The sequence below is a fragment of the Schistocerca cancellata genome, chromosome 1, assembly GCF_023864275.1.
Source record: "Schistocerca cancellata isolate TAMUIC-IGC-003103 chromosome 1, iqSchCanc2.1, whole genome shotgun sequence".
Taxonomy (NCBI): domain Eukaryota; kingdom Metazoa; phylum Arthropoda; class Insecta; order Orthoptera; family Acrididae; genus Schistocerca; species Schistocerca cancellata.
Window position 1 is genome coordinate 886172936 of NC_064626.1, and position 20239 is coordinate 886193174.

The window sequence follows — 20239 nt, forward strand, 5'->3', positions numbered from 1 at the left end:
CTTGGGGGCATACATTCAATAAGGTGCTGGAAGGTTTCTTGGGGAATGGCAGCCCATTCTTCATGGAGTGCTGCACTGAGGAGAGGTATCAATGTCGGTTGGTGAGGCCTGGCATTAAGTAAGCATTTCAAAACATCCTAAAGGTCTTCTATAGGATTCAGGTCAGGACTCTGTGCGAGCCAGTCCATTACAGGGATGTAGGGATGTTATTGTCGTGTAACCAATTTGCCACAGGCCGTGATTGTGAACAGGTGCTCGATCGTGTTGAAAGATGCAATCGCCATCCCCGAGTTGCTCTTCAACGGTGGGAAGCAAGAAGATGCTTAAAACATCAATGTAGATCTGTGTTGTAATAGTGCCTCACAAAACAACAAGGGGTGCAAGCCCCCTCCGTGAAACACAACGACCACACCATAACACCACCACCTCTGAATTTTATTGTTGGCACTACACATGCTGGCAGATCACGTTCACCAGGCATTTGCCATACCCAAACCCTGCCATCAGATTACCGCATTGTGTACTGTTGATTCGTCACTCCACACAATGTTTTTCCACTGTTCAATCATCCAATGTTTACCCTCCTTACACCAAGCGAGGTGTCATTTGGCATTTACCAGTGTGGTATGTGGCTTATGAGCAGCTGCTCGACCATGAAATCCCAGTTTTCTCAACTCCTGCCTAACTGTCATAGTACTTGCAGTGGATCCTTACGCAGTCTGGAATTCATGTGTGATGGTCTGGATAGATGTCTGCCTATTGCACATTACGAACCTCTTCCAATGTCGGCGGTATGTATCAGTCAACTGAGGAGGTCAGCCTGTATGCTTTTGTGCTGTACGTGTCCATTCACGTTTCCACTTCACTATCATATCAGAAACATTAGACCTAGGGATGTTTAGGAGTGTGGAAATCTCACATTCAGATGTATGACACAAGTGACACCAAATCACCTGACCATGTTCAAAGTCCGTGAGATCCGCAGAGTGCCCCATTCTGCTCTCTCACGGTATCTAATGACTACGGAGGTCGCTGATATGGAGTACATGGCAGTAGATGGCAGCAAAATGCACCTAATATGAAAAACATACGTTTTTGGAGGTGTCCGGACACTTTTGATCACATAGTGAATAAACTTGTACTAGTGTAGTGGGTTAGTATTGATCTTCCATATGATAATCCAGTATGTTCACTCTGCTGTTGTTTATAGTTTAGCTGAACTTATATTTTCATATTCAAGCAGTAATCACACCAATCTTTAATCATGGAAACAGAAAAGATTGTAACAACTACAGAGGTATCTCTTTAATCAGCGTTGTGGGTAAAATCTTCTCAGGTATTGTTGAAAGGAAAGTGCGAGTCTTAGTTGAGGACCAATTGCATGAAAATCAGTGTGGGTTTAGGCCTCTTAGAGGGTGTCAGGACCAGATCTTTAGCTTACGGCAAATAATGGAGAAGTGTTATGAGTGGAACAGGGAATTGTATCTATGCTTTATAGATCTAGAAAAGGCATATGACCGGGTTCCTAGGAGGAAGTTATTGTCTGTTCTACAAGATTATGGAATAGGAGGCAAACTTTTGCAAGCAATTATAGGTCTTTACATGGATAGTCAGGTAGCAGTTAGAGTTGACGGTAAATTGAGTTCATGGTTCAGAGTAGTTTCAGGGGTAAGACAAGGCTGCAACCTGTCTCCACTGTTGTTCATATTATTTATGGATCATATGTTGAGAACAATAGACTGGCTGGGTGAGATTAAGATATGTGAACACAAAATAAGCAGTCTTGCATATGCTGATGACTTAGTTGTGATGGCAGATTCAATTGAAAGTTTGCAAAGTAATATTTCAGAGCTAGATCAGAAATGTAAGGACTATGGTATGAAGATTAGCATCTCCAAAACGAAAGTAATGTCAGTGGGAAAGAAATATAAACGGATTGAGTGCCAAATAGGAGGAACAAAGTTAGAACAGGTGGACGGTTTCAAGTACCTAGGATGCATATTCTCACAGGATGGCAACATAGTGAAAGAACTGGAAGCGAGGTATAGCAAAGCTAATGCAGTGAGCACTCAGCTACGATCTACTCGCTTCTGCAAGAAGGAAGTCAGTGCCAAGACTAAGTTATCTGTGCACCGTTCAATCTTTCGACCAACTTTGTTGTATGGGAGTGAAAGCTGGGTGGATTCAGGTTACCTTATCAACAAGGTTGAGGTTACGGATATGAAAGTAGCTAGGATGATTGCAGGTACTAGTAGATGGGAACAATGGCAGGAGGGTGTCCACAATGAGGAAATCAGAGAAAAACTGGGAATGAACTCTACAGATGTAGCAGTCAGGGCGAACAGGCTTAGATGGTGGGGTCATGTTACACGCATGGGAGAAGCAAGGTTACCCAAGAGACTTATGGATTCAGCAGTAGAGGGTAGGAGGAGTCGGGGCAGACCGAGGAGAAGGTACCTGGATTCGATTAAGAATGATTTTGAAGTAATAGGTTTAACATCAGAAGAGGCACCAATGTTAGCACTGAATAGGGGATCATGGAGGAATTGTATAAGGGGGGCTATGTTCCAGACTGAACCCTGAAAGGCATAATCAGTCTTAAATGATGATGATGATGATGATTAATAAACATACTCCTGCATTACCCTATTTCATTTTGTTTTTATAACCCTGTGTTCACCTGACCAGAGGTCCTGTTCCTCCTGGCACCACCCTTCACTAATTCCCACTATATCTAGCTTCAACCTGTCCGTTCATTTTTTAAATTTTGTAAACCATCTGTGCGATTCAGGCATCTAACATTTCACACTCCGACCAGTACAATGCCAGTTTTGTTTCTCCTGATGATGACATCCTCCTGAATAGTCCCCGCCCAGATATCTGAACAATGAACTATTTTACCTCTGAAATATTTTACCCAAGAGATTTCCATCATCACTTAACCACACAGTAGAGCTGCATGCCCTCAGATAAAATTACAGCTGCAGTTTCCCCCTGCTTTCAGTAGTTTGCAGTACCAGCACAGCAAGGTCATTTCGGTTGATGTTATTAGGCCACATCAGTCAATCATCCAGACTGTTGCAGGCTGCTGTCCCTCTTCAGGAAACATGTTTGTCTGCTCCCTCAACAGATATCCCTCCTGACGTGGCTGCACCTACAGTACTGCTATCTGCATCACTGAGGAATGCAAGCCACCCCAAGAATGGCAATGTCCATGATTCATGGGAGGAGTGGGGGGGGGGGGGGGGCTGGATGAAGAGGGGATTGGGGGAGTGGTGGATGAAAGCGTATGTTACTTTAAATAACATAGGAAATTTTCAGCATTAGATAGAAATGTGCACAATTGTGAAACTACAAGTAGGAATGAATTTTTGATATCCGACAGTGACTAGGATTTCATGCCCAGTCCAAGTATCAATATGTAGAGCAGGTCAAAGCAACCCAGGCTACATACTCCTGCTGCAGCTTGTTCCTGCATAAGGCTGCTGCAGCAATCATGTCACACGGAGCCGTCCACTGAAGTGAAACTGTCTGTGAACACAGAAGCCTGACACTTTCCAGTTAGTTTCAATAGTTCAATGAAGCATTAAGTATGTGCCACTGATCAGTAGAGTTTTGACCTTGCCCGTATTCTGTTTTTCACTGCAAGGCAAGTTCCGTAACTGACTAAGGCCACCAGAGCACACTTTTACTGTCTTGTGGTAATAAACTGTACAAAGTGGTGCAGCAAAAACTACACTCACTCTCTGACCACAGCAGTTTGAGCTTTTCTGATGTTTGTGGTTTGCTGACAAATGTTCACCAAACCCACATAGTTGCAACTATGCTCAAATTTAACCTGTGTGCTAAGCAACGAAAGCAGATATACACAGCATGGGCTGTTGACTTGCAAGGGTCAGAACACAAATGTGATTTTTCATGTTAACAGTGTGGCGCACCATATGCCAAATCATTAACCTCTGATGTTATTATGTGTCTTTCTCCTGATATTGCAAAGGCTTGAGAGCTGTCTGATCCAACCCTGAGTGATGTGCAAAAACTTGCCAAAGTTAACAAAGTAACTGCTTCAATAGAAGCTATGGTTTACAATTCTTCTGGTGTTGAAATTCTTGGTAGTCAAGTAGGAAGGGAGTGCTATTTTCAACTGTTCTGTGCATCCCCCTCCATTAACTGTTGGTGGCCAATAATATTCATTCTCTTTCCAAGCGACTAGCCATAAGCTACAGCTAGCCAGTTAGAATCTCTCTCCTGCATGCTGCAGAGTTGCTGTACTTCTCTCTCTCTCTTTTTTTAGTAATATAATTGTGAATGTGTATCTGTAAATGTTTTACTGCACTTTTAAAAAAAGTCTGGTGATGGCAACATATGTTAATTGCTTTACAAGCAGGCAAGGGGTATTATTTATTGCATTTATAACTTTTTCAAATGTGAATTTGAAAGCAGCAGGCCTACTGTTGACATCTAAAGACACAAGAACAGAGTGCAGAAATATGTGGTGCCAGCAAGAGAAATGTTAGAAGAATTGTAAACAAAAGTGTCAGAGCTGTAGGAGCCTTAGGAAAAGTTGGTTTCATGTCGCCCACAAAGTGTAAAAACCGCAAGAAACCTATAACACAATGGATGGTTTTGACAATGATGTTTTTGAGACTGCCATGTAAATGGTGGATATCAGACATCACAATTATGCACGAGAAAAGCTGTTTCAAAGGTAGTGCTTCATCAGACTTTAAAACAAATTGGTTTAAAATATGTTAAGAAGAGAGATTTTAGTTGAAAGAAGTGATATAGGTGCAGCATGAACTGCATCCTTCATAAAGATGCACAATGCAAGAGAACGAGGTAGTTTAACAGTGTTTTATCTTGATGAAACTTGGGTGACCCAGAATCTATCAAAGAAGACCTGCTGGAAAATGAATGATGGTACTGGAGGTTTTAAAGTTCCTAGAGGAAAAGGTTTTGCTATAGTTGTTCTGCATGCTCGATCTTCTTCTGGCTCTGTTCCTGAGAGTAAACTTGCGTTTAGGAGTAAGAAAAACAGCAGCGACTACCATTCACAAATGAATGCTGTCAGTTTCATGAAGTGGTTCACTGAACAATTCTTGCTGAACCTTGCTTCGAAGTTGGTCATTATAATGTACTACGCAAGTTATCATTCAGCTGTTAGGGAGAAAACACCAAGTAAAAACACCAGGAAAGTGGATATTTTGCCCTGGCTTAAAAATAGAAACATTTCACGCAGTATAAATCAGACTCATGCCGATCTCCCACAGCTCTTTAATTTATATAACTCACGCAAGAGAACACACAAACTTGACTTCATTGCACGTGAATGTGGTCATATAGATTTTGCGTTTACCTACCCCACACATCACTGTGTATATAATTCCATGGACTTAATTTGGGCAAAAGCCATGGTGAGTGTGGAAGACACCACCAAAGGATTCAAGATAACAGATACTGAATCGCTTGTGCATGAAGCAGTAGACAACATCCCTCGTACAGTGTGGACATAGTATGTGCAGCATGCTGAAAAGCTCCAGGAAAAAGACTTTGATAGGGAGGTGAAGATGGAAGCCTCAAACCTATCAGCCTACATTTACAGTTTGATGGTTCGGACACAGACTCAATATATTGGTGAGGATGGTATTTCGATGTAGAGTAAAGTAATTAGTAATAATATTTCTTAGTTTTAAAGACTCAAAAGTTTAGAAAATGTGTTTGTCAACATATCAGCTACATACATAGTAATGAGAACTTCCTAGCCTTTATTGATTAGGAATTTGTATCCTATGAAGTATGCGGACTATAATGTTCAACATATATTGCCTAAGGAGAAGTGAAGCTTTTTCCAGTGTGTTGTATGCTTTAATAACTTGCAAGAATGCGTCCAGATAAATTTGTCAAAAGCTCTGCTATTTCCAAGGGTAAACTATGTCATTTGCAAGGCACAAATTAAAAAATGCCTTAAAATGACAGGGATGGTTACCTGTCGAGACACCGATGGTTTTCAAAGTTATCAGTCAGCATTCCCTCAAGTTATTCACAAAAGATGGTTAATTGTTTGCTTGTTCATAATGGATTATAAATGTGGCCTCTCAGTGTAATGTTGAACGACTTAGTTCACTCTCATAATGGTCATTGACAGTGAAAAATATGACAACATACTGACCGGTTTTACAACAGTCTTTTACATAAGTCTTTTCTACCAGTAATAATTGTTTTTTACGTACAGTAATTACACATAAATACCAACAAATACACCCACATACACACCATACCAACATTTTTAAAAATTCTATGGAGTAGAAGCAGTTCTCAAGCAAATACAATGATTTTGATTTGTGGCTGAAGTTAATTTCATTGTGTCTTACATTTTTACTTGCAACACAGTCCAAATCACAATAAATGAAAATAATTGCAAGCAGTTTCAATGACCTTGTTGTTAGACAACTGTCATTTTGAGAAAAACTGTACCTGACATCTTCACAAAGTTGTGTCAGCAGTTCTCGCCTTCCAATGTCAAGCAGACCAAAGCTGTGTAGCTGTCGACTCAATGTGAAGAATGTAAACTGGTTTTAAATATATATATTTCCCTTACAGATTTGAATGTATCACACCATGTACCATAGACAAATGAACTCAATTGTTGTCAGCTGCAAGACACTTTGGCAACATTGAGATTGTTTGCACACTCTCTGCTGCTACGCATGTGCAGAGCTCATGCCTCCGCACTTCCCTACCGTTCCAGCTCCATTCGCAGAAGCGTCATTCTATCTAACATGGGCTATAGTTACCATTTGTTGTACTATCAACTGATGACTTCCAGTAGTTAGCAATCCACCCCCTCATTGTCGTTAGATGCGCAAAAACACAAATATTTTGTTCCCCGACAGCTTGTTCCAAAGACAGCAGACTCTCACACAATGGTTTCCTCCTCGTTGTTTTCAGAGGGTCCTTGACAAGTTCTTCCCATCAAATTGTCTCCATGTTGTGGCCTACAGAATCAATGGTGTCACTGCCCTTACAGTAATATCAGATGTTTCCTGTGTCGCACACCGGGACATCTAGCAAATGTTTGCCTCAGCTGGCATGCCATGAAACTGGCTGTCAAATGTGCTGCATACTACCTTGCTCATGCTCAGAGCAGCAACAGACAGGATGCAGAGACTCATGTTACAACCAGACATTAATGGAATGACATGGTCATTTCACCTCAAGTGACCACGGATTCCCACTATTTGAGCTTCAATTTTCCTATAATTTGCTGTGGGTATAGACCTATCCTAGAAGTGAACCTGTGCAAATTTTAAATCAGAAACAATGGCCTTCTATTTGGATGGCTTTTCAACAAATGTGCATGAAAATGAACAAAACCAAATGTTTGAAGTTCTTTTACTAAAAGACAAAAGCAAGTAGGAAACAGTTACTTTCAGGTCTTGGATAACTTTTGGCTGTGAATCACAAAAATACAGCATGACAGAACGTAAATCATTTTGACAAACTGCATAAGGCATTAAAGTGGTTAAAATAATGTTTGTGGTCACTTGAATTTTTGGTTTTAGCTAATAAATTTTTTGAAGTTTTGTTGGTATTGGTATTAGCTGTGGTTTAGTAGTATTAATAAAAGTTGCTTCATTAGTAGGGAGAGAACTTCAAGACCTTTTGTTCTGTAAATAGTTCTACTGGTGTAACTGAACTTAGGTAACGTAGATGTTCAGTTTCTTTCAGTAACTGTAAAATTTAACCATGAGTGAGAAGTGTGGGCTCTGTCGTAGGTTTGTTGGATTTGTTCAAAGTATTTTCATTGGGGGGAATGCAGAGGGGAAGCCAGTGGTAATTTTAGTGAGATCCTCTCCTGGGAATGCAGAACCTGTAGTAGAAATAAGTTGATAGAGGAGCAGGAGCATAAGATCTGTGCCTTTCAGGTGCAGTTACGACACGCAAAGGAGGAACTAGGTAGGTTGAGAAGGGTGCAGGGTGCTGGGGAATGGGAACTGGGAGTTGCCCAATTGCATCAATGACGTTCCGCGGGAGTCTTTGGAGAGGCTTCCAGCATCTGTCTTTCTCTCCTGTTCCTTGATGAAGTCGACACAATCTGGACCATTTCAGGCACTACGTGCTGATTAAACAGGGAAGGGCTTTAGTACTCGCCACTTGCCAGTCAATCTCACCAGTTCAATTAAGCATTAAGTATGTGCTCTTCATTAATAGTGTTTTAACCTTGCCTGTATTCCATTATTGATCCAAACTGCTATCTGGACTGTTGGTATGTGCTTAAAATGACTTTGCTATGCTCTGGACCAGTCTCTGTGTTATCTCCAGTGTGAGTGATCATGAAGCGTGTTCTAGCTATGCAGAATAGGATAGAAAAGATTTTCATAGAGAAGTACACAAGGAGGCAATTTAGCAGAAAAATATGCCATACAAAGCAATAATATTCTTCAATTCATTGCCTGCACAAATAAACAATATAAAACATTAGGTATACATAAGATTTTACAATGCTGAGGAATAGGTACACGATTCACATTAACCTAGGCCTGCCACATGTGATACATTTTGCTATCTCTTTCACAGAAGGAATGTTTTACTACTGATTCTCCACTTTGATTGACTGACAATGGTCATCTGGGGATTCATCAATGAACACAATGCTACACCATTCATTCATTAGCAGTCCAGCCCTCTCAGTCATGGCATCACTCCAACTGCACATGTAAATACTATTTTAATACAAATTTGCGTTGCATAAAATGATCAAACGATGAATAAATATTGTTACTTTCTAAATCTCATTGAAATAACTAACTATCAGCTGCAAATAAATAACAGCCTGATACAAAAATGCAGCATGCAGAAGGGGAGTATTAAAACAATGTGAAACTTTGCAGGTTGAGAGAGTATGTGATGTTATTTCGGCAATTACAGCACCGAGGTGAATTACAAAGAACTTGGGGTATGAACACCCTTATCAGCTATGATGCTGCACCCTCTTCTGACCTGCATGCATGCCGTGATTTGGTTGGTAAAGATATCATTTGGGCAATAGTATCCTCTCCTGAGGCAAACTGGCCCACAACTGTCATAACTGGTCCTCAACATCCTGTATATTGGCACTGGTGAAGGAGTTTACATCCAATCAGGTCCCACACATGTTCTATCAGTGCAAAAGTAGGCATCTTACTGTCCACGGGGGCCACTCAGCATCACGCAGGCAGTTCACAGCGACACATTATTTGTGCACGAGCTGAAAAATGACACCACAATACTACCACAAAGGGATGCAAAATATCCGAGACACACTGCTGTGCAATCAGAGTTCCCTAATACACTACCAACCAACTGTGAGCTGAAGTCAAACCCGATGGGTTCCCATGTCATAAGGCCTGAGGTAGCACTGTTGTGCCTTTCAAAAATACTGTACGAATGGGACCTAGACTAAAGTCGCCGCCCCTGACAATGGTCATCTGGGGATTCATCAATGAACACAATGTTACACCATTCATCAGCAGTCCAGCCCTCTCAGTCATGGCATCACTCCAAATGCACATGTATGTGTTGTGGTGTTATTGACAGGCTACAAATGGGATGGTAATTCCCTAATTTGGCTGCTGCTAGTCTCCAACCAATGACATGCAATGACACAGAATCCTGCAGAGAATCCCATTACTTGTTCTCAGGTAGCAGGTGCGGTGTTACACTGTGCTTGGTGTACAATACAGCTATCCTCCTCTATGGTATCGAGACATAATTGACTGAAACTTTGGTGACTAGTATACCTGCCCTAATATTCCCATGCAGTTCAACGTTGGGCAACTGTCACATCCAAACGGCCCAGAAAGCTGGGTACTGCAGGATTCAACCAGCTTGCCAAATGCAGACTCACTGTGAGGTCAATTTCATGCTCTGTCATGTGCTCATAATGGTGTCTCACATGAGTATGCAGCATCTCCATGTTCTTCACAGCGGTCACTCAACGCCTGATGCTGTTCACGCCCCTTATACATCCTACAAGCCTGATAACAACGTTAAGGATACAGTATTTTGAATATTTTTGAACCTGCTTAGGGCTATTAAAAAAATTACAAAGAAGTTGATGCATTTTTCTTCCAAAATGCTTCCTCAAACTGAGGTACTATTTAATCCAATGTTGTACATTTGAAGGAGACCAAACGTTTATCAAATATGCATGACATGATGGCTGAGGTACTAGCCCCATTTAATTCCACCTATTATGTATATTACAAGGATAAAAATATCACATCTTACATTTTACTGCAATAAAGCTTAGATCTATTACATAAGTATGGACTATTTCAAGTTACAGAAAAAAATTACAGCAAACTTTAGGAAATATTTGTACCTGAGTTCTGAAAAATACAACTTGCAGGAAATTGCGAATGAAGATATGAGCCAATTAAACTGTGCCTCAGAACATTCCTGAGGCATAGTCTTCATCCTGCAGCATTTCTTCATCTTCAAGCTCCCTCCTGGCATTCCTTTTAGCACTTCTTGCTTCTTTGGTAACTCGAAGAGCGAATCTTTCAGCTTCATGCACCCGTTGTCTGTCATACCCAAGCAACTGTTATTCCATATTAGAGCCACATTCTACACCTAAATTTCTCAGGACTTCCAACCTTCCTATCACTCCATCACTGAAACATATCACTGCGTCTAGTACACCAACGTTTAATGTATTTAGTCCTACAAAAACGTTCTTGGGTAATCTTTCCCATATGAAATGGTTGAAACTTCCATTTGCATTCTGACTGCCCCCATGAAGACATTAACTAAGCAAAACAGGGTCACTCAGGTCTCTAAAAATTGGTTTTATTTCATTCGTAACAGGCTCAGGAAGAGAATTCTTAAGGTATATTTGACCACTTTCTTTTGCTTTCTGGTAATGCTCCAAGAATCTGCTCCCTTAGGGCAAAATCTGTGAACAGGGTGGTCATCTGTGAACAACTTATGAAAGTAGGTGGCTCATACAGAGTTTCTTATTGCTGTAACATCGTTCAGAGGTGCAGTTCGTCTAATGGCCAGTCCATAAGAACTCTCAACTTTCCTTTCATTTCTCTTCGTAGCTTCCTCAAGCTATGACCAATTCTCTTTTGTCCATCCATGTCCACAACACTCCAGTTTTGTTACCAAGGTATCACCATAAACATTGAACTCATTAATTTTATTGAAAGCTTTAGAGTCCCCATTGCCTTAGGTACTTCGTATATCTAACGTTATAAACGGGCACCAACCTCTGAAATATTATTAAGAGCTCCATCACACTCCATACTGTCACTGTAACCATCATAATTCTTAGAATGCTGATTTTCAATATGTCCTTCAGTGTTACCATGGCAGGTGTGGCAGTACTTAGATAAGAACTCAACATCAACAACTTTTCCATTCTCCAGAGAAGTGGCACTTACAACACCATTCAAGGAGAGATGTCCTCGACGTTGCCATGTCCCATCAAGTGAAACAGCAATGTCCCTGGTTCCACTAATATTTACAGTTTCTTCTACTGCATGATTCATAGATGCTTTAGACACAACCATCAAGGTACCTAAAAGTAGTTTTATGTACTTGCTGAACCTACTGGGATGAGGAGGAGGAGGAAGGTCCATCAAACAACAAAACGATTGAGCAGCTTTTTCTCCTTTTCCTTCTGCACACACTGCATACACTAACTTCAAATTCACATCATATGAATTATGCACAATGTTCGAAGTCATTTTTGAGGTAGATTTATTGCAGAATCTACACAGTAAACTAATTTTGACGCTAAAGCCTTCCTGCTACTCTGCTGTTCAGTATTTCCAGACAGCCTACACCATCACATTATTTACATTTCGCCACTTCCTTTACCAAAGAAGATAAAATGCTGACATCAACAACAAGTCCACTACAAACAGAGTCACTGTTAACACAAAAATTTGAATCACCAGGAGGTGTGCCATGTGGGAGTTTCTTCCCTGAAGAACTGATGCATAGGTTACTTTCAACAGTGTGGCTTGCTTTGTTTGTGAAATGGTTTCCATGGAATTTCTTTTTATTGAATTTCTTGAAATGTGGCATAGTTTGTATTTACTGCGCACTAAAGGATATGTACTTCCACAAATATATGTAGCACTTGGGCTACAAACATTCAGTAACAAGTGAACAAACTGCTTCAGCGAAACAAAAGTAAATACTAGCAAAGATTATCATTTACAGACACTAGAAATCTGCACTGTTATTAACATATACAATGTATCATATGTATAATCACTGGAAACAGAAAGTCCACAGTTCTTTTTGAAATAATACTGGTTTCTGCAACAGAAATAAAGGGGGGTGGCGGCATACGTGACTGTAACTTTAAAATGTGGTATATACAGGTCATATTTAATTTGAAGCCCTATAATGTATATATCAATGTAATCAGGAAATACTACAGAATTTCATAAAGTCATAAAAAATTTCGATTTTTTTCGACCTTTGAAAGTACCTTATATCCTTAAACACAAAAAAGACTAATTTACCCTGAGGGCTGTTCTACATGTTACAGAGAATTCCAACTCGAATTGTTTGAATACTCGCCAATGGTGTGTGTGCGTGCTCATAGTTATATTGACAGCCGACCATGTCTTCTGGCTGCTTCACTTTTTTTGCCAGGTAGCATATGTGGAACAGTCACATGAATCTCCGGAACTTCATGACACTAAAAGTCTACATTAATCTTTTAAATTTTAGTGTACTGGATCGGTATCTGACCTCAGGCCCATCTTCCACGGCACACTTGCCCCATCTTCCACGGCACACTTGCAGGTATCATTATGTTACATGAACATTCTTTGCTGCTGATGATTATGGGTTAAGGAGACTAAACATCTAAGGTCATCAGTCTCCTATTTATCTCCGAGGAAGGACTCAGTGTAACCTACCTGTCTGTGCCTAGAGTAAAATCTATTTGCAAGTGTGAGAAAGTTTTCTAAATGTTTGTGGAGCATATATATGTTTGCAGGTGGGACGTGTGCACCAGCCCAGTGTTCACCTATGGAATGTGGGAAACTGCCTAAAAACTACATTCAGGCTGGCTGGCACACCGGTCCTCGTTGTTAATCCACTGGGCAAATACAAATTGGAGCTGCCATGACTCCTTGCTCTGGAGGAAAGCGCTTTAACACACATGACTATCAGGGCAGGTTGAAAGTTTTTACTACAAGCACTACAATAAACTGTATGTACATACGCATACACTGTATTGTTGAAGATGGATGTCAGGTCCACACTGGTTGGGCATAATAAAATTAAATATAAATCCTATATAGCCAGGATCAAATTTTAACTTTTATTAAGTTCCTGAGAGTGGTGGCAATTGTAAATGTGAAAGGAACTGCACTGATATTTTAACGCTTTCTCATCATACAACAGAAAGGAATTTCTTAGAAAGGATATATTTATCTTTATTTTTTAGACTGACAATTGTGGAAGGGTGTATCTACTGTCAACATGTTTCTGGTAAAAATAGCAGGTTGTCTCAGAGAACACCTTAAGTAGGTTATACTACAGTGTCTAATAATGACAAAAAAACAGAAGTTAGTTTTGATCTGAGATTTATGACTGAGACTTGTATGCGTACCACAGAAGACAATTCTATAATGAGGAAGTTGGAAAGCTTCAACTTAAATTCAAAGAAATTACTCAAGTTTTCTTGAATAATTCCATAGGAACTGTGTCTTAATAACAATGTCAGACACTTAAAAAGGAAGTAGAGAGCTGTGCTACACTTCTAAAAGAAGTTATAGCACTATGAGCAATGAGAAACTGATTAGATGAAAAACATCTTGCCACAAAAAAGCTATACCGACTGTTATTTTAGGATATTTGTTTCTGGACTTGTTTCAGTTGAATGACTATTTTGAGCCAAGGATACAGTCTATGTTCCAGATTACGGTCAGTCAACTGTAACTAGGTCAGAAGTAAAAAAATTACATTCAAATAGCAGCCTTCAACAATCGCGCAGCGCACTCCAAACTAACACTTGGCATGGCCACTGATGGGAGTGACTGTAAGGCAGTCTGAGAATTATGGGTGTTTCCATGAGCTACCACACCAAGTCTCAGCTTTGAGAGCATGAATGTTTTTGTGGCAAAAGGTAATTCAAGAAGTAGCCCATCTAGATGTTGTTGAGCATCATTAACAGAGAGATTATGGAAATAAACTGGAATCAAAACATCTGTGAAGGAACTCATTGAAAAACAGAAAAAAATCTAATCACTTTCAGAGAAATAATATGAACGCTTCCAAAATGAGATTTTTCTTTCTGCAGCGGAGTGTGCACTGATATGAAACTTCCTGGCAGATTAAAACTGTGTGCTGGACCGAGACCCGAACTCGGGACCTTTGTCTTTCGCGGTCAAGTGCTCTACCAACTGAGCTACCCAAGCACGACTCACGCTCTGTCCTCACAGCTTTACTTCTGCCAGTACCTCATCTCCTACCTTCCAAACTTTACAGAAGCTCTCCTGCGAACTTAGCAGAACTAGCACTCATTCTGGAAACAACCCCCAGGCTGTGGTTAAGCCATGTCACCGCAATATCCTTACTTTCAGGAGTGCTAGTTCTGCTAGGTTCACAGGAGAGCTTCTATAAAGTTTGGAAGGTAGGAGACGAGGTACCGGCAGAAGCAAAGCTGTGAGGACGGGGCGTGAGTCGTGCTTGGGTAGCTCAGTTGGTAGAGCACTTGCCCGCGAAAGGCAAAGGTCCCGAGTTTGGTACTCGATCCAGCCCACAGTTTTAATCTGCCAGTAAGTTTAATATGAACACTCTTTATTGGAATTGAATTCTCAATGAAATGTGCACCCTGTGCTTCTTTTGACAATACACATTGTTTCTATACATGACCTATATATCAGGGCTAGGTGTCTTCATTCCTATTTTATTAGCTTTTGTTGGGCACATCCTGATGAAGAGTTGGTTAACTGACCTGCTGGTGGGCATGCATTTTGTATGTGTGCGTGTGTGTGTGTGTGTGTGTACACACTGATGGAGTACTGAAGTACTAGCAAATATCAATGAAGCAAGTGAAGATGGAAATCAGTACCAATGGTCTGCTGGATTGTGTGTATGTGTGTGTGTACTGATGGAGTACTGAAATACTAGCAAATATCAATGAAGCAAGTGAAGATGGAAATCAGTACCAATGGTCTGCACGTCCACACATTCAGCTGACAGCTCTCACTAAATGTGCCTGGGACATGGTTGCTTATTTCTTTGGTTAAGAGAGTTGATACTTCATGGATTTGCATACAGATTCTGCAAAACCATACAGAGACTTAATGATTTGATGCCAGGATGTTTACATGTTGCCACATACAAAACCTTACATGTTGCAGCAGGCCATTACAGGCTGCTCAAACAGCAACACCTTTCCATTCATAGAATCATATGTTGCATAATATTCCAAGGCACATCTTTAACTCCAATAAAATAACTTTCCTATAGACCTTAAATTATCAGAGAGAGAGAGAGAGAGAGAGAGAGAGAGAGAGAGAGAGAGAGAGAGAGAGAGATATGGAGGGGGGCATCTGAAGAAAATGGAAAATGCAAAAGTGTAGTTGTTTTTCAAAAATTACAACTAGCAAATGACGCTGAAGTGATCACGGAAAAAAAGCTTTAAAGTTCAGAAATGAATTAATGATTGAGAAAATGTGATAACTGTTTTTATCTTATCTGTACGGAATGACTAAAGGATGGTAGCAAGGTTGTATTTCCCAACCATTACTGATATCAGTTGGGCTGTTTTAAAACTACGCCTGTGTGAAACTTCGCATATCATTGTGGCAGAAAATCTGTGTTAATACTACTTTTTTCCCTAGTAACTGTCACAGGCCTCACTATTTCTCAAAATTATAAAGAACTGATGCAGTAAACAAGATTTCCACATACAATTCTCACCATTCAAAAAACTGAAAGGGTCCGTTGATCAAGAAAATAATGTTTGTACTAATCTGGAATGGTATGATTTAATTTCGAAGTGTGTAAGATTTCTTTTCACATTTGTGTTCTCAAAAATTTGGTCAAAATGATTACAGGGCAGGAACCTAATAAATAATATGTGCAGCAGTTTCAACACACAATACAGTGTGTTTTCTGTACAGAAAGTGCTTACTGATGAGAAAACCAATCACTAATAAATCATTGTACTCAACAGCTGTCATATGAATGAAGTTGTTTCCCCCATTAGAAATGGGCAAGCCTACATATATGATACACATGTTTATGTCACGAGATATTTATTAATCTACATTAGTAGGAGTTTATAAACGAAATTCACTTATATCTTTTCATATCACGTCCATTGATTGCATTCACTATAGCTAATTTCAATCAATTGACGATAGACTGCCTCTGGTGCCACAAAATAACTTACTACGAAACCAACAAACACTCAGCGACTGTTTCGGAACATTTGCATTAACATCTTAAAATTGTACCTTCAAAATTAAGCATCACGCATCCTGCAATAAGGGCTTATATGTATTGTAGGTAAACATTAACCATGACGTTAGATATACTCACCTTCATGTTTGGTGCATTAAAATATACTTCGCAAAACTTCAGGATCATAACATACTCTCCGTCTTCATGAATGGGTATATCGTAACCAAAAGTGCTATGATGATACCGTTCCGTCTGATACAACAGCTGATCCGTAGGCGGTACCCTTCCTATTATAAGTTGCTTTCCATAGTCAGATGCTGTTCCCACCTTTCCGTGGAGAGGATCCCTTTCATATCTTACCCCCAAACTGTCTGTGTGCGATTCGCCGCCTGCGTTAATAGCATATATCACCTCTCCTACGCCGGTAACTCGCGAAACACCGAATAAGAACACTATGCAGCTTATAAAAAAGGAAAAACTTGTGTTCACTGATTGCAGAAGCATGACGGAATAGCTGAGGACCGATGGACTTCTGTTACTAAAACATGCATTGGAATCTCTAACAACAGCCACCTTCACACAAACACTTCAGCTTCAACAATGTGTATGTCTACATTTCCGGCAACAACCCGTTTTCGTCCGCCGGCATTACGCAACTAACCTGTCGACAATACACCATACTCTACGCAACACATACACACACGCACACACACATCTATCTTTGCCGAACGCCACGCGTTGGCCACAATCGATACTTTTTCATCACATTGGAGAAACTATCGATATCATTATACCGACGTTTAGCATGGCCGAATCGCGTGATTTTTACATCTACATCTACATCTATACTCCGCGAGCCACCTTACGGTGTGTGGCGGAGGGTACTTATTGTACCACTATCTGATCCCCCCTTCCCTGTTCCATTCACGAATTGTGCGTGGGAAGAACGACTGCTTGTAAGTCTCCGTATTTGCTCTAATTTCTCGGATCTTTTCGTTGTGATCATTACGCGAGATATATGTGGGCGGTAGTAATATGTTGCCCATCTCTTCCCGGAATGTGCTCTCTCGTAATTTCGATAATAAACCTCTCCGTATTGCGTAACGCCTTTCTTGAAGTGTCCGCCACTGGAGCTTGTTCAGCATTTCACCCATTAGGCTCTAATGATCTGGGTTCCAGTCACTGTCCAGCCAAACTCGACTGCGGAAAGAAACTTGATGCTGAAATACTGTAAAATGAATCGTTAACTTGTGCGATTGCAACCGATATTGAATTTCATACTGGTGTCATTAATTTAATCTTTGTTGCTAATTTCACAATGAACATTAAATATAATGAGGTGCTCAAAACTGCACTTTTAAAAATATCTTATTACTACCATAAGATATAAAGACTGCACCATATAGCAGAACAAGATACCAATGGGAAAACGAATATCAATCATCGATGCACATAAGGGGGAATACGATGGATAAAGACAAGAAAACATTCCTCGAAGACGTGGTCCGACACAATAAGAACAAATAAAAGGTTTACAAGTTTTGTAATTCCCATGTGATTTAATAGACATTTAGTTGTTTGTTTATTAGCATTTCAGCATGTTTACCACGAAATTGGCTTCTTCAATTGAAGTTATACTTGTACATCTATTTTTTTAGTTAAAAACATACAGTTTTTAACACATTTACAAATTGATGATTGTCTTGCGATAATTTACATTCTAGTGCACCTCATTACATATCTACATAATCATACAATAATAAATATATCATCTCTTCCATTATATGTTATGTGCATATTAATTACAGAAGTATATACATGTACTTCCAGTTTCATATTGTGTGTGGTATAGCTACATTTTACATAAATAAGAAAGTATGTTATGATTATACATCTATGACACACTTAATTTATAGTAAGTAGGGTTTTCTCCTTCATTGTATAATGTCCTTCAGGCCACTTTGAAGGTATTCTTCTGTGGAATAATGTGCTACATTTTTAAACCACATCTCTAATACTACATGAAATTGAGTTAGAGTGAGGATTTTTACTAATTCTGGCAGTTTATTACACATATTCAGACAAAGGTGTTTGTGACACTTATGTATCTGTGACAACCTTGAATGTGGTATGTCTAGCACGCAGTTGTTTCTGGTAATGTATACTATATGGCGTGCAAAAATGTTCTGTAAGCGAATGAGATGACTTTGATCTCATCTGTTGAGAATATGCAAATAGTTGTAGACAAAAATAGCTAAAAAAAGTAGTCAGTGGTCAGTACATTCATTCTTAGAGTAAATTTCTGTACATTTTCTCCGACACACACACAAACACACAAACACACACACAGATATATATATACTCCTGGAAATGGAAAAAAGAACACATTGACACCGGTGTGTCAGACCCACCATACTTGCTCCGGACACTGCGAGAGGGCTGTACAAGCAATGATCACACGCACAGCACAGCGGACACACCAGGAACCGCGCTGTTGGCCGTCGAATGGCGCTAGCTGCACAGCATTTGTGCACCGCCGCCGTCAGTGTCAGCCAGTTTGCCGTGGCATACGGAGCTCCATCGCAGTCTTTAACACTGGTAGCATGCCGCGACAGTGTGGACGTGAACCGTATGTGCAGTTGACGGACTTTGAGCGAGGGCGTATAGTGGGCATGCGGGAGGCCGGGTGGACGTACCGCCGAATTGCTCAACACGTGGGGCGTGAGGTCTCCACAGTACATCGATGTTGTCGCCAGTGGTCGGCGGAAGGTGCACGTGCCCGTCGACCTGGGACCGGACCGCAGCGACGCACGGATGCACGCCAAGACCGTAGGATCCTACGCAATGCCGTAGGGGACCGCACCGCCACTTCCCAGCAAATTAGGGACACTGTTGCTCCTGGGGTATCAGCGAGGACCATTCGCAACCGTCTCCATGAAGATGGGCTACGGTCCCACACACCGTTAGGCCGTCTTCCGCTCACGCCCCAACATCGTGCAGCCCGCCTCCAGTGGTGTCGCGACAAGCGTGAATGAAGGGACGAATGGAGACGTGTCATCTTCAGCGATGAGAGTCGCTTCTGCCTTGGTGCCAATGATGGTCGTATGCGTGTTTGGCGCTGTGCAGGTGAGCGCCACAATCAGGACTGCATACGACCGAGGCACACAGGGCCAACACCCGGCATCATGGTGTGGGGAGCGATCTCCTACACTGGCCGTACACCACTGGTGATCGTCGAGGGGACACTGAATAGTGCACGGTACATCCAAACCGTCATCGAACCCATCGTTCTACCATTCCTAGACCGGCAAGGGAACTTGCTGTTCCAACAGGACAATGCACGTCCGCATGTATCCCGTGCCACCCAGCGTGCTCTAGAAGGTGTAAGTCAACTACCCTGGCCAGCAAGATCTCCGGATCTGTCCCCCATTGAGCATGTTTGGGACTGGATGAAGCGTCGTCTCACGCGGTCTGCACGTCCAGCACGAACGTTGGTCCAACTGAGGTGCCAGGTGGAAATGGCATGGCAAGCCGTTCCACATGATGATGATGATGATGATGTTTGGTTGGTGGGGCGCTCAACTGCGTGGTTATCAGCGCCCGTACAATTACCCAATCTTTTGCTCAGTCCAATTTCGCCACTATCCTGGATGATGATGAAATGATGAGGACAACACAAACACCCAGTCATCTCGAGGCAGGTGAAAATTCCTGAGCCCGCCAGGAATCGAAAGCCGTTCCACAGGACTACATCCAGCATCTCTACGATCGTCTCCATGGGAGAATAGCAGCCTGCATTGCTGCGAAAGGTGGA

At 41.1% G+C, this 20239-nt stretch overlaps 1 protein-coding gene across 1 annotated transcript in view; it reads right to left on the reverse strand.

The window, feature by feature from the left end:
• The window catches only part of LOC126190659 (malectin-A), a 45418-nt gene extending 28276 nt beyond the window's left edge, over window positions 1-17142 (reverse strand). The window contains exon 1 of the mRNA XM_049931093.1: window positions 16564-17142. Coding sequence (XP_049787050.1) covers window positions 16564-16929 — 366 coding nt within the window. The 5' untranslated portion in view covers window positions 16930-17142. The remainder of the gene's footprint in view (window positions 1-16563) is intronic.
• Window positions 17143-20239: the final 3097 nt, after the last annotated feature.